The 15,719-nt window shown below is 48.0% G+C and overlaps 1 protein-coding gene across 13 annotated transcripts in view; it reads right to left on the minus strand.

Annotated features, from left to right (window-relative positions):
• The window catches only part of CD44 (CD44 molecule (Indian blood group)), an 83,764-nt gene that overhangs the window by 42,115 nt on the left and 25,930 nt on the right, over window positions 1-15,719 (minus strand). For all 13 annotated transcript variants that reach the window (XM_021685377.1, XM_021685366.1, XM_021685365.1 and 10 more), the window contains exons 2-3: window positions 7,369-7,534; window positions 3,562-3,695 (exon numbers count right to left, since the gene is read on the minus strand). In XM_021685377.1, the coding sequence (XP_021541052.1) occupies window positions 3,562-3,695; window positions 7,369-7,534 (300 nt within the window). The remainder of the gene's footprint in view (window positions 1-3,561; window positions 3,696-7,368; window positions 7,535-15,719) is intronic.

Genomic DNA, 15,719 nt, shown 5'->3' on the forward strand with positions numbered 1-15,719 from the left:
TTTATGTTGCACAGACCCAGAAACAGGTCTTGGATTATGACTTCTTCGTGGCAGGGATGGAACAACTTTCCCCAAATTCAGGCAATAGTAGTGCCCTGGGAAGGAATTTCTAAGGGTTAGGTTGTAATAGAATGGGGCATCATGTAAAAAACACTAAGACAGTTTTGGAAATCATTAGAGCATTTGTTCAAATGGAGCCTCTTCATGCTCCAGTTCCCCTTAACTTTTATAAAGAACACCAAATCTGGCAAGCACACTATGATGAATGGTGACCCAAATGTGCAATTAATACATTCACGCTCCCATGTCAGATAGCAGGGCCTCACTGACAGTCTTTTATTCTTTTTAATGAGCACTGCACTATGAGGAGCATCGGGCCTGGTGAGCTTTTCCTAAACCTAAGGATTTGTTAGAAAGACTCTGGGGTGGGCTTCCTGGTGGGCTGCATCTCTAAACTGTGTCTCCACTGCCCCAAAATAGCCAAGAGCAATGTTAATTATTCAGTCTAGCCAATTACTCAGTGCCAGATAGGAAGACATCTTCCTCAATGCCTGATATATTCTAGGTGTCCAGTAAGTATTTGTTGAATAAATGAGCAAATGGATAGACAAATGAATGTAACATCTCCTAAATTCCTCCTTCAACAGAGAGTGAAGCATTTTACTGGAGGCAAACTCAAGAAATGAACACATTCAAGCCAGTTCTCTGGGCTCTTAACACAGAAGTCACCAAGCTCGTGCTGGGCCTTAATGAGACATGAGGCAATCAAAATCAGAATCACAGGGCCTTTCCAGGGTCTGCCATATTTTCATCTGTAAACCACAGGCCATGTTTTACAAAAATACTGCTGCAACTGTAAGCATATGGAAGCTATCTGCTAAGATTGAGCTGGCTTTGGTCCTTGTAGACCAAAAGGTTTGTAGGAGGTCACATCACTGGGTCTTGACCACCTGTCTGCAACTCTCAAGCTAAGTTGAACTCAAGGACCTTTCCAATGAGATTCTCTGCCTAGAACAGAAGGTTATCAAGATCCATAGTTCACTTAGCACCTCTATCATCTGACTCTAAACCAAGACATTTGGAATTTATTTATCCTCAGATAAACATTCTTCTCCAGCTTCTTTATTTTTTTGTTTCATCATTTCAACGAGATTACCTCCCAAGACAAGAAATATGGCCACTGGTTCTTTCTCGCCCTACTTGCCCAGAAGAGTCCTGACTGCATATAGTTGATCCATAAATACTCTTTTTAAAACTTAAAGAAAAAATTACAAAAGCAGTCTATTCCTATTAAGTAAATTTGGATAAAAGAAAAGGAAAAATCTTCTCCTTAAAATTTACTACTTTAAGACAGCCATTTGGGTAGGAATACACCCCCAGAACTTCTCCAGCTTTTCAGCTGGATTAACTCCTCCCCTGAAAAGAAGAGGAAAGTTAATCAGGAGGGTTCACTTCCTCTCTGAGGCTAGACCCAACTTTACAGGCATACCTAAGGGGCAGGGACACAAGATTCAGTAGTAACTTGTCCGGATGGCTACCATTCCCGGCTATAAAACAATGTGAGCTTCTACCTTTTTGAGTTAAAGTTCTTTCCAGGAAGTGATACTAACTTGTAAAACAGGTGAGACAATGTGGATTCGCAACAACATAATTTATTGCATCCATGCGCTCGGCAAGGTTCAGTGGGGGAAGAAAGGGGTAGTACCCAGATACTCTCGAGTATGAGGCCCCATGCTAGCTCAGTCCCACATCAGCCCCTTCATCTAAAACACGAAGTCTTCCCAGAGTCCCCCTCTGACCTTCCGCACTAAGATAAGCTATTGTGACCACACGTTGCTCTGTGTCTACTTCTCTTTTATTTGCATGTGGTTTTTCTCATTATCATGTCATTAGAACGGACATTCTGGGTATGGGTATGGAACTGGGTAGGGACCATGTACCGTTTAGCCTCATGGGGACTCTCCTCTTTTTGGTTAAACTCCATCTGCATTCCTCACTCATATACCAGGGAAGAAGAAATACTCTATAGTTTTCTTCTCCTTGTTGTGAGTGTCCCCCCAGAGATTTAGCAACTTGCCTATATTTGACATAATGTATTGGCTTCACACACACCATTTCAACTAATCAACCCTGAAACTTTCTCTTTCTCCTAATCTCTAGATTCCTCTTCTGAATTCCCACTCCCATCCCTACTGCTCACGCCACAGTGGGTGGCCGGCATAGCCTAAAGGTACTGAGGTAATCTCGCAATTACTTTGATGCTTCTACTTGCACTGAAAACCCCGTGCAGATTTTATATTCTACCACCATCTGTGATATCTGTGTTTGTCTCATGCAAACAATGCCTTATGTCATTATTGAATAACATCTGTGTTTGTCTCATACAATGCCTTTAACCACTTTCCAGCTAATTTAACACCCTCCTTCCCATCTCTAAGGAAAAGGTATGTGCCAGGAAGACATGTCGAGTTTACCTCGTGGTTCCATCTTCCCTCCACACAACCTCAGACCTTCCTAAGGAACAGAAGGCCCAATTTGAGAAGAAGCAAGTAGTCAAACAACATCTGACTGTTGGCATTCAAAAGCTTGACGTTTGTGTGTTTGACCCTTCTCAAAAGACCCTGAAGATACACGATACATAGAATTCTTGAATTCTGCTGGAGCCTGAATTAGACTAATAAGCATGAGTGTCTAGGGCAGTGGTTGTGAAGCAAGTCCCTTTGACAGGCAGAGGGGCCTGGCCTTCAGCCCGGCACACACATCTGAACTTGGCTTTCTTGTTCTCTAGTTGTCAAGGCTCTCAGTTGTTGGGAAAGGAAACTCAAGAAGGTCAAAGGCCTACCGTATATCCTTCCAGCTTTGTCTCCAGGCCCAACATAGAATAAATAACCTCTAAGCCAAGCCATTTGGCTTGTACCGCAATACCATCATTGGGTTCATGTCACTTCCCTATTCAAAGCCTGCAGTGACTTCCCAATCACACTGAGAATAAAATCCACACTCTCTACCGTGGCCTACAAGGCCCTATGGGACCTGGCCCCTGCTTACCTCTCTGACTTCATTCCTTGGCATTCCCCCCTTCTGATCGCCAGACTTTATCCACCCTGGCCTCCTCGGTGTCCTCAGAATAAGCCACAATGCTCCCCCATGCCTGGCCTGGCACTGCTCTCCTCTCTGCCCGTAGTTTTCCTCCCTGACACCAGCTGGGGCTCTCTCTCAAACGCCCCTCCCTCCCCGGCCACCTTCCCAGACAAAAGCTTCCCAAGCACTAGGAAGAGGTTTGCTCTTTGCTTTGTTTTTATAGCACTCATCGCTCTCTGACTTCATATGAGGATTTGACTATTTCTCTGTTTCCTGCCAGCCTCCCTGCCTAGCAAGTAAGCGCCCTGGAGATAGGAAGCTTGTTTCTGCTGTGGAGATGTTCAGTGAGCATCTGTTACATGAATGGAAGCTCCATGGCTCCCCACTGAAGCCAAGACTGAAAGTGCCGCCAGCCACGCTGACAGAGGCTCACGAGCCAAAAGCCACCCCCAATGCAAAAACCATCTACTTGGAACCAACCTGAGGCATTGAAGCAGTACGCGTCATACTGAGAGGTGTTGGATGTGAGGATGTACACCCCTGTGTTGTTTGCAGCACAGATGGAGTTGGGGTGGATACGGGGGATCACCACATGCCCTTCTATGAACCCGTACCTGCAGAAGAAAAGCGAGAGGTTATCCACCTGCAGGGCTGTGATGGGGATTTTGTAACATGCCATCAAATGACATCTCACACAGTGCACTGCATCATTCCCTTCACCTCTGAGGATCTCAGAGGTTTCAACAAGTGGGTTATGTGAAATCCAGAAACAACAACTGAGAGAGAAGGAAGGGGACCAATAAGGCTGAGGGAGACAAGGTGATTTTATTTAGAGCTCTTATAAAGAGCTTTAGAAGAAAAAAAAGACTCATGAAAGAAAAAAAACTGGCTTTTTTTTTTTTTTTAAAGTTGTATTTACTCAAGTAATCTCTACACCCAACGTGGGGCTCGAACTCACAACCCTGAGATCAGGAGTCGCACGCCCTACTGACTGAGCCAGCCAGGCGCTCCAAAAAGAAAAAAAAATGGCTTCCCAAATAAAATATGTGGGCAGCAGTGTCAAGTCAGTTTGAACACATGGAGGGAAGTCTGAATCACTTAAGAGGGAAAAACAACCACTTTATGAGGTGAGATCCACTCTGGCTCTCCATCACCTTCATATTTTCCAGAAAATACATGAGATGACCAGCTCCCAGAAGACAGGGCTAGGTGGCTCTTCGTTTCAGTCCACCCAGGTCAGACCCGCCTATTTCCCATCCCCTACTCTTCCTTCTTTGCCTCACGTTTCCCTGTGATTCCCTTGCTCCAGGCTCCATTACTGTAAACACAAAGCCTTGTTTGTTTATATGCTAGAAACACAGTACATTTTCTTCATGAACATCCCAGGCATAATTTCCACTGCCAGTGGAAGTAAACTGACTGTCATTAAAATGGGAGTAATAGCGATTAAGTAAGTAGATAGTGGTGCCTCATTTAGCTCAGGAATTTTCCAGAGGCAGTTCAGTCAGAGAAGTGCGTAAGCCCCCTCTGTCCCTCACCAAGATGTTTCCGGGAGCATGATGGAGCCGGAGGCCCCTTCAGATACAACAGACAGCACCCAGCCTCTTCAATCCGTATCACGGACACTAAGTGCTCACTCACTGCACAATCTTTCCCGAATATAAAATGCCTCCAAAAATTAGAAGTGGGCGGAGAAAGGGTTGGTGGCAGGGGTAGGGCAGAGAGGACAAAGCTAAATCCAGCAAGTTTCTGAAAATGCAATGCTGGCTAAAATGCACAGCGGAGAACCTTTTCAATCTTTGCTGCCAGAGTCAACAGTACATGGTGCATCAACCTGCAAGACCCACGGAAATGGCTGTAAGTTTGAAATTTCTAAGCACACAGAACTTGTTAGGTCTATGCTGCAACCATAGCTCGCAGGACTAATTCCTCATCTGAAAGGACAGACACTGGTTTCTCCAAAGACTCCATAGCTTGGTGGGGAGAAAGAGGGCAATTAAATGTTAATAAGTTTCCATCTATCTGGGAAATGCTACTAATCAGGGTGGGGCAGACAGAAGAGAGTGGCTGCCAAGGTTTTATCCGCGCCTATGAGCCTCTGCCACCTGTCCCATGGCGGAGATCTGATTCACAGCCGCCTGAGAGAAATTATGGAAATGTGTTTTGCAACACTTAATACCCGCTATGGGTGGAAGGATAGGTTTCTTTCGCACCGTTTTTCTTTCTTTCTTTCTTTCTTTTTTTTTTAAATGACAACACTCCTTGGTGAGCCTACTCCCCACCCCGCCTCCATCACATTCGGGAGATCTGTGTCACACTGACATTCTAGAATCTGCATTCCCTGTGTAAGTTATGCCTGAGCTGTTGCTACAACAAGCCGACTGCCCTTTGTATGTGTCCCACCATACATGAGTTGGGATATTAAAATTTATGTGTGTATATACTGCCCCAGCAGGTTGCTGTTCACAGGGTGGAAAGAAATGCTCAGCAAATCTATGAGCCATGCTTCTGTCTCCCCCTCGCTCTCAGTCCTTCTGGACAGTCATGAAATTCTTGCCCTCGGCTCAGACAGAGCAGGACTGGCATCTAGACTCCTCCCCATGCAAGCGATGTGGCCCTGGGCGAGTGTGGCACTTCTGCAAGCCTCAGTTGCTTCATCCATAAAGTGGAGGAATATGATCAACCCCGGGTGCAGTCTGAGGATCAAGGGGATGTGGGCGAGTGGGCAGCAGGGTGCGCCCCACCTCTAAGTGTGCAAAGGTTAGCCAGTGGGAGTTGAAAGAACTCCCCTCGCTTTCGCAGATGGGAACATTTCTGTGTTTCCTAAGTCGGTCTCGTCTGTATTTCACAATCCAAATTCAGTCTAGTAAGTCTACTTTCTTAGGCTACTGGCTGAGTCAGGGCCGTATTTAAACAACTAGCCTTGGGAACGGGATACATGGATCTGCTCGTCAGCCTGCCTTCGGCGCAGCCTTCTTCCTCTGCTCCTCTTGGGTTCTCCCAGACCTAGCTCTGAACACACACAGACGTCTGTGCACATCTGCCCTTTCTTTCAGAGCAGTACTGCTGAGTAGAATGTTCTGCAATAATGAAAATGTTCTATCTAGAATCTACATCCTCCAATCTGGCAGCCGCTCGCCATCTGGAGCTCGCCGAGCACGGGAATGTCAACAGTGCCACGAAGAACCAAAGTGGAATTTTCTTTCATTGTAATTCAGTGTAAACTGCCACATAGGGCTAGTGGCAACCTTCTCAGTGCAGTGTCGGAGTAAAGATTCTTCTTTTCCTTTTCAGCTGAAGAGCCGCCGCTGCCATTCCTAATGTAGGGTGCATGCCTCTGCAACCAAGGGCCGGGATGGGTGTGTTGAACTTACGTTTCATGGTTTGGATAAAGGCTCCTGCAGCTTGACTTTTAAAAATGCAGCCTTGTTTGCACGTGTGCGTGTATGTTTAAGAGGGAGGGGAACCACGTTATCTCACGTTGCAAAAACAGGGGGGAAGCTGCTGGCCGGCTGGAAACTTCAGAGCAGTTGTTCAGATTACCCGGAGCTCTTCTAGTGAAAACAAACCAAACCAAACCACCCCACCGTGGCTGTCACCACTGTTAGCTCTTCATGAGCACCACTCACCACAGGCTCATCAGAGATTCAAACACACGGAGCCGCTGCCTGCTGTGAGTGCCCTGAGCAGAATGGCGTGAGCAGGGGTCCAGGGAGCACCGTGATGTCCTGCACAAAGTCTCTCAGGAGGTCTCCTGGGTCCCTTGGACCACTTCCCCTCATTGTAATAATACATCTTAATAATTTTCACGTCCTTTTATTTCTAGGCTCAAACCAGAGGAACACAGAAGAGAAACCAACACATGAGAGACAAATAGACAGAGAGAGGGAGTTGTTTGAAAACGTTGCTTTGAGCCAAGTCTGCAGAGCCAAGACTCCACCAGGCACATATTTATTTTAAACACTGTTATTTGGTTTACGTTTTCTTGTGGTTCCAACAATGATATTGCATGCTGCTTCAAAGCCGGGAGAGCGCTGTGGAAGCACTTCAGGCAAGAGGATTCCGACCGTTGACCCTTAATGGCCTCCTCTGGGCAACCCCACTATGATTCACAAAGGTGTCTTTAGCCGCCTTTAAATTCCACTTGTCCTACAGGTTCCAGGTTGACTTGGCCAAATTAATAGGTGGGGCCGGCCCTTCAGGCAACCATCCATCAGCTGTCAGGGAGGAGCCTACGAGCTCTAAGCCCCGCCCCCTAGGCCCCGCCCCCGACTTTCCTCCTCTTACCTGCAGGTCTCAAACCCGATACTCAGGGCTTTCTCCATCTGGGCCATGGTGGGCAAGGTGCTGTTGAAAGCCTTGCAGAGGTCAGCGGCCTCTGTCCTGGAGATGCTGTAGCGACCATTTTTCTCCACGTGGAACACACCTCCGTATCGGCAGGTTATATTCAAATCTGTGGGATGAAACAGAAATGGTAGATGCTTTTGCATAACTTATTGGGAAGGGTAAGAAGTCTGTTTGAGGGTAGATTCATTAAAAACAAAACAAAACAAAACTTCTCCACTGGCCAGAGCCTACAACATTCAGTCCAGCATTCCAAAGCACCACACATTAAGCTCAGCTCAGAGCTAAGACACAGTAAAGGAGCATAACTCTAGTATTGTCTCCATCGATTGCTCTACAAACAAGCTTTTTTTTTTTTTTTTAAGATTTTATTTATTTATTTGACAGAGAGAGTGAGAGAGAGAGCACAAGCAGGGGGAGCTGCAGCCAGAGGGAGAGGGAGAAGCAGGCTTCCCGCTGAGCAGGGAGCCCGATATGGGACTTGATCCCTGGACCCCAGGATCATGACCTGAGCCAAAGGCAGACGCTTAACCGACTGAGCCGCCTAGGCACCCTTACAAATGAGTTTTTAAAAAGCATATGACCTATTTCTGGCTATTAAAGTAATACAACTTGTAGAAAACCGACAAAATTCAGGGAAATAACGAAGGAAAAGCTAGGTCACCACTACTGCCAACGCTTTAAACATTTTGTATCTTCTTCCAATTTTCTGAATCTGTGTGTGTGTGTGTGTATACTTATGTACTTACATAGTTAAAGCAGGACTAAATATACAGTTTTAGATTTGGGCGTCCTTTTTTCCCACTTAATCTTATATCATGAGCATTTTCCCACAATCAAGTGATGTTACTTGTAACCTCTAATGGCTTCTGGCTGCACCCGGAATAAATGTCCTCTTCATGGCTGACAAGACCTACAGGAGGAGCTGGCTTCTGTCTCCCTCTTGAAACTTTAGCAGCTCACTCTGCTCCAGGCATAAAACTTGCCTTCAGTTCCTTTGGCTATTCTGAGTTCTTGGCCACCTTAGAACACATATCTGCCGTGCCCTCTGCCTGGAATGTTCTGTCTTCAGATCATCGCATTTTGTGTTTTGGCTGCACGTCACCCCCTCTTAGAGGCCTTTCCTGAGCACTGTTTTCCAACCCACATGTCTCCCTCGCTCACCCTGCTTTTGTGTCTCCACAGCAACTTGTTTATTGATTTGTGCATTTAATTATTATCCATCCGCCCTTCCTGTGATAGAAGCTCCAAGAAAAGCAAGGACCTTTTACCTGTGTATTGTGTTTCTCTAATTCTCACAAGAGTGTGACAGAGAGTAGATGCTCAACCAGTATTTACTGAATGAATAAATGGCTCCTTAAAATTTCTTACAAAGCACACCTTCAACATATTGACAGATAGAGCCAAGACCAGTTGTTGGCTCCCAAGAGTTAATGGCATTCAAAATGAAGCCTAATGGCTATCAACCGGTTAAAGGATGATTTAATCCAAGGGCTCCTGTGAATTTTGCAGACATTAATCTAAAATCTCAATAAGGAGCTGAAGAACTATCCACCCGATCCTGTGAAACCATTTCACAAGGCTTCTAAACCTTTAACAGAAAACTCCTTATTTTTCGGGACTGTATTATCATCCCCAGTTCGCACTCAGCGAACGCCAACACGGAAAGGTGTGACGTCATTGAAACCGTCCCGGTCGAGTGTAATTCCTCCTGAGCATGTCCTAGAGCCTCAAGCGCAGTCCTTGGCCAAGGAAAAAGCTCACTGACATTTCCTCTGGGCCTACCACAGGGTGGCCTGCATGCCAGGCCAGGCGCCATGTTGTTAGTTAGAAGCCAGCTCTGGATTCAGACAGAACTGGCTTTAACTCAGACTCCATCCCTCCCTTGGGCAGGTCCAGGGGGAGTCAGAAGATCCTGTTTATGTATCAGTGAGAAAACTGAGGCTCAGAGAAATGAGTTGCCCCAGGAAGTCAGCACTTCTATGTAGAGCCTGTAGTTGACTTCCTGACTCTCAGTTGCTTTGTTCTTCAGCTCTGAGCTGAGAGCCAGAGGAGGGGAGGCCTGTTACTGCAGTTTCCCTGGGTCCCCAGCACCTCTGGCGTTCTGTGTTACATCATCTTCCACGAACGCTGACAGGTGAGTTGTATGCAAGTGTGTATGTATTATTTATAGGTAAAGAAACTGAAGCTCAGAAAAATTAAGCAACTTCCCCAAGTCAGCCAGTGGCAGAGCTGGAACCCCCATCTCGGGTCCGGGTAGCACCAAAACCCACCCTCCAAACCACTTTGCTGTGTACCTAGGATCCTTCCATGTCATTAGTGCGAGCGTCACCTCTAAAGGGGAGAGGTGCTCCTAGACAACGGCCACATAAGGACGAAGGCAGCGTCGGTATTGCTGAGCTCGATGGACAACAACTGCTTTCTCCCCTCGGAGCAGGAAGCAGGTTCTAACCACCAGGAAACGGTGTCTGATGATTTGCAAAATAAGATGATGAAAGAACCGTGAAACTTCTGTCTGATCTTCCTTGACTCTGAAAACACTAAAGCAGCAGCAAGAAATGGAGCTTCGAGAAGACAGAAGCCCACATCGGTTGCTTCTCTCTTTTTGTATCATTAGCACGTAGGTGCTTTTTGAACGCATCAGAACTGCGTGGCCTGGAGAGCACATGTGATTCATTCCTTTGGGGGCCTTCGGGTGTCCTTCTTCAGCCGCTCACACAAGTCTTGGCTGATGAGGCAGGAGGACAGCGAGGAGGGAAATGCACAAGGCCCTTTGGAAATATTGTTCGTTGTCACTGACATTTTCAGCTTTGGCCTCTGTCAGCCGGTCTTCACGCGGGGAAAGCTGTCAGGTGGCGGGGACAGCCCTTCCGGCGGCTTTCCTCCCCAGGCCTACAAAAGGAAAACACAGCCTCGCAATCAGCTTCTCGGAGGGGCGGCTGCTCGGGGGAGGCGGCAGCAGACGCCGGGAGAGGGGCCAACGGCCTGTCACTGCGTGGCCAGAGGGCCGCTGTCCCTCCCGGGTTTAAAAATAAAGCCTGAGGCCTAGACGGTGGTTTGGAGCTGAACAGCAGTTTCTGTCGTATGAAAATTCATTCTCGTTTACCACCTGGCCCCCAGCACATGCAAATGCAAAAGGAACCGAGACTTTTGAATAAAATGCCCTGAGTTCCACAGCTGCAGGCCGCGGGACTTCGGAGACCAAAGGCGCACGCGCAGTGTGAGGGGGCCCGCCCGCGTGCGCGCCTGCCGGCAGCCCCGAGCGCCAGGGCCCGGCGAGCTCGACCTTCGGCCTCCCCGCACCGGGACGCTGGCCCGGGGGCTGCCGAGCGGGTGGGCGGCTCTACGCAGAGGCGAAACTCCACGGCTTCCATCTGTCTTCATCCAGCGAACAAGGTCCAGCTCCTAACCCGGATGGAACTTGGCCACCCGGGCATTGCAGAGATGGTGCCCGGAACTTCGTTTCAGGTCAGCTATCCGCACGAGCCTTCCTAGTTCCTCCTCTCTGGCTCCCTCTTGCCTTCACAGGGACCAAGCCTTCAGGGCTGTGTAGCCTTTAATACTTTATGAAGACTTTCCAACAGGCTTCCTTCACACTGATGCAAACCCCAATTATGACTCCAAAGGATACTAATAATACCAGCAGCAATAATAGTAGCAGATACAGACTGTGCATACATATATATATATATATATATATGCCAGACATCCCTCTAAACACTTCACAAGTACTCATTTTATCCTTAAAACAACCCTATGAGGTAGGTGATATTATTATTCCCACTTTCCAGATACAGAAACCGAGGTACAGAGAAGGGAAGAAACATGCCCAGGTTCACAGAGCTGGTAATGATGAAGCCAGGATTCAAATCCAGCCAGTCTGATGCCATGCGTCCATCAGACTTACCCACTACTACGGCCAACCCTGATTGAAGTAACTTTTTATGATCTCCCAACCTCCCCAGTGCATAGCTTCTTGAGAATATTCCCAAGGTTCAGGGAAAGTTAGAGCAAGGTCGAGGCGTGAGTAGCCAAGGACCACAGATGACTGGACAGGGCACCAGCATCACTGGCCGTGGCATTTGCCACATCATGAACTCCTTCCAGAGAAGCAGGACTTCCCACATGTGTGTGCCTCTCTCCTGAGGAAGAGAGGCTTCTGTGATTCGGGATCTGTGGTGACTCAAGAGGCTAATACTGAATGGCCAGTTGCATCTCTCAAAAAAGCGTTTCCAACTGAAAGTAAGTCAAGAATGTTTTCCGTTGAGCCCTCTGGTCTCCAATAAATCTCCTGCATCATGTAACAAGGAAACTGTCCCAAGTCCCTCCCTCTGAGAGACCCAACAGGCAACATTAACTGTTCAAGGCCACTTTCACACTCAGGGAGTAGTCTCTCTGGGGGGAGAAATGCCACCCGAGCCTTTGGAGTGCTCGTGACTATAGGAGGGACAGTGGGATCATGGGGTTCAGCGCCCAGGGGTCTCATCACCCGCAGGGGAAGAGGTCTGCCAGTGAACCTGTCAGGAAGTCTAGAAAAAGGTGCTCTCTGAGAGTGCCCTTCTTGTCTAACCATACTCCCTGGCACCAGACTCACATGCAGGTTGATAGCTCAGCGTATTGAGAACCCTCCCACAGCTGGGTTCGAATCCTGACACGGCCACTCACTTGCCCACTCGTTCCAGTTTACACAGCTAGTTAGTTCCTTGCCCTCTCTGACACTCAGTCTTCTCCATGGGATGACGATACCAACCGGTCAGAGTTTGATAGGTGTTTGGCACTTAATTAGAGTCCATAGTGTTGCATACCTATTAGGCGGCTTATATACGTCAGTTAATTTAATTCCTACAAAAAATGTTACGAAGGAGGCACTATTGCCAAGCCCATTTTAGAGACAAGGGAACAGAGGCACATATAGGTTCAATAACTTGCCCCCAGTCATCCAGGTGGGAGAGGCGGGGATCTAACCTCTGTGCTGGACTGCCAATTAACTATGCAGGGTTCTGGGGTAAATTCATTCTTACTTGGATAAATCCTAGCTGACCCATATAACACCGTTAATCTTACCTATATTTTCCACTAAGCCACAGATCAAGGAAAGTAGGTCTCTCTAGTAAGATCCGCCCAGCACATTTCAGAACCTTGCCAAGTGAGATTGCAAGGCCGGAGAGGAATGGTTTGCCCCAGTCACTCCCCCAAGGGGAAGAAAATCACACCATCTGCTGAGAATAGAGCACTGTGTAATTTTTCCCTAACTCGCCATTATCCACGTGTCTGCAAACTTTCCGGAGAGGTGAGTGGGGGCGGGGTGGTCACACAGCTGACTAGCGATGGAGCTGAGTGACAAGAGGTTTTTCACCCCGAATCCACCAGTTGGTCTTCAGGGAGGGTCCATAAGCCTGTGACGTTGTGTGTAAGCCTATGTGTGTATATGTGTGTGTGTGGAGGGGTTTGGTTGGGACAGCCTCCTGGGTTTCAGTGGTTTCTCAAAGAAGTCTGTGACATGAACAGGTAAAGACTTACAAGGAATTATTATCACCAGGGTCTCTTCAGTAATGAGAGATTCCAGGATTCTGGAATTTCGGAACTTCCTTGTGGCCTTCTGACAACAGGGGCTGTATGTCTCCCTCCCCGCTGGTCCCCAGTACTCAGCACAGTACTGTCCAGAGTAGGCACAGGTTGAACAAATGAATGACTAAATGAACGAATGAATGAGTGGCTACTCTAGCCCACCCCCCAAAACTCAGGACAAGCAGACCTGTGAGGTGCAAAGAGAACACCTCTCAGGTCCGTTCCCCACATGACAGCTAAAGAATCACCAGCTGGGCCTTGTTGAGAATTCCCTGTTGGACGTTTAAATGTCTTTCACCGGAAGCATCTGCTTCTGAGAACCTTTGCTGTTTTCCCTGGAAGCGAATGTCTCAGAGAGCCACTTTCAGTGTTGGAAGTGGCTTTGTTGGTCTGAATTCTGGCTGTCATCTCTGCAATGGGCATCCTGTCATAGGACCATTTCTCAGCTCAGGTCTCCTGAGAGAGGATGATAGCCATGCTGCGTACCAGCTGGAGGCCAGCAGATGACGTATAGTCATCCTGTGCCCAGAGCCTCCCGGTTTTCCAAACCAGACTTCTCCAGATGGTCCCAAATGAATTCATTGCTTCTCCATCACGAGTCACCCAGATGTGCCTGGTCCATATTTGTCATCTCCCCAAGAGGGATCAGGCAGAATAGGATTTTTTTTTTCCCTACTGATTTGGTCCCAGAGTCGGCTATGTGTCTAGGGGAAGTTGCTTTTTCTTAAGTTGGGAATAGGGCCAGCTCCTGGGACCCAGGGCCTGGTACAGTTCCCACGGCCATGAAGACAACTGCCGGGACTCACCCAGTGATGACACGGGGCCATGCGAGCTTTTCAATATCTGCACCTCAGAATTCATTTCATTCTTGCCACCATGCCACCATGTGGCCGGCACCTTCATTATTCCCCTTTTAGGCAGGAGGTAAGTGATTCACGGAGAAGACAGGAGAGACTGGAACTCATAAGCAGGGGCTGGATTTCAGACTGGGCGGTCTAGCTGATCACACTGTGTGTGGGGAAGATGCTAGAACTATAGGAGGTCACTTATCCTCCATGGGGTTTCTTAAGTGCAGAGCAGTGAGCTCTACAAGAGAGCTCTGGAAAGAGGAATTTGAGCTTCCTGAATATTATTTTAAGATCAGAGGTCCCTTGTTCTGGGCCATAAAACTCAAGAGGGCAGGGCCTTTGCTCCCCACCCCAGCCCCCGCATGGAACGTCCACCCTCTCCCTGGGGAGAAGATTTGGAGGTCCCCGTGTTCACTGGCTTGCCCCAACAGTGGGCTGCTACCTCTTTCTGATTCTACCTGTGCTGGTCTCATGATCCCCTTGGGACCTGAGAATCCAACCTGAGCTACAGCCTCAGGCTTCCCTTGCCCTTTATAGCCTCTGGCCCATCAAGAAGGGCAAATGAAGAGAGGATCTTGGGACTCAGCGTTGGCCCAGGGCTGGGACACCAGACTGCAGGTTGTCCTTGTGACATTTTGAGATGTTTTCTGCCCAGCCCGGAAATCTCAACAGACCAAGCTAAAATGCCAAGCCAATCAAGCTGGAGTATGGCCCTCCAGGCTAACTTCATCCAACCCCATTGGAGGTGGCAGGCAAGCTTCTCAGGCAGTGGCAGCTGGAAGCACTAGTGGGTTCCCCACATTTTTCATTTTCATAGTGTTTATCTTGAAGTAGCCAGGATTCTGTTTCTGTCTTCTGATTTGCTGAGCTCATGTCTAAAAAAAGATTACATAACTCACAAACCTAACTGAACTGATTCTGATTAGAAGCAGGGAAAGAAAAGGCGTTTTTTTTTTTTTTTTCCCCAAGCATGATGGCTAATTGGATCATCTATGTTTAAAGCCAGGTGGGGCAACGGACAGTTTCTAACCAAATTCTCTTGAGACAAAGAGAAAACAAAATCCAGAATGACTGAGCATGGTCCCCCAGCCTGTTGTGAGAAAAGCAGGGTCTCAGGGGTCCATAACTGCTAGATTCCTGACTCCTCGTCCAGTGCTCTTACTCCTGAACTGCTTTTATAAGAGGCCCAAGCAAGCTGTTCCCAATAAAGCCACAATCCACTGTCTTAACGGGCCCCGAAGAAACAATTCTATTCTTCATTTCTTTGATTGATGTTTTCAAAGCCCCCAAGTTCCCATCCGGGAGTCTTCCTTGCTCTTAGAGCCCCTGCTGCCACCCAGGCCTGCTAGGCCAGAAGGCTGGCAGCCTTCCTGCTGCCCCCACGTCACTCGCCCCCATCCCCTGACATCCATGTGATGGGCGCCTGGTGAAAGGATCTATTGTTCAGCATCCACTTCTGAATGAGGCCAAAATCACACTCAGTGGCCGAATCGCCTTTGGCTGCCCAGTGCAGACCATGAGTCTTGGGTGACTCAGTCTCTCCCGGAATTGCCCCCGGAGGTGGGTCAGGGTTTAATGAGCCGAGAAAATAGTCATACACTATCATACCCAGAGAATTTCCTCCAGACTCTGTCCTGGGTTGCTTTCAACTAAGCTATTCATCTCTTGGCACTTAGAAAGGAAATGCACCCCAACTTCTTAGCGCCTGGCTGTACCCCCTTACCTTTCAGCCTCTTGTCCATGACCATAGAACCTGTCATGGCCGCCAACACCAAACCAACAAGGGCCCATTCCATCTGCTCTCTCAGAGGAGAGTCCAAAGGGATTTCTCAGTCACTATCCTGGCCCTTCCATCGAGGCCTCCACAGGACTGACCCA

The sequence above is a fragment of the Neomonachus schauinslandi genome, chromosome 11, assembly GCF_002201575.2.
Source record: "Neomonachus schauinslandi chromosome 11, ASM220157v2, whole genome shotgun sequence".
NCBI lineage: Eukaryota > Metazoa > Chordata > Mammalia > Carnivora > Phocidae > Neomonachus > Neomonachus schauinslandi.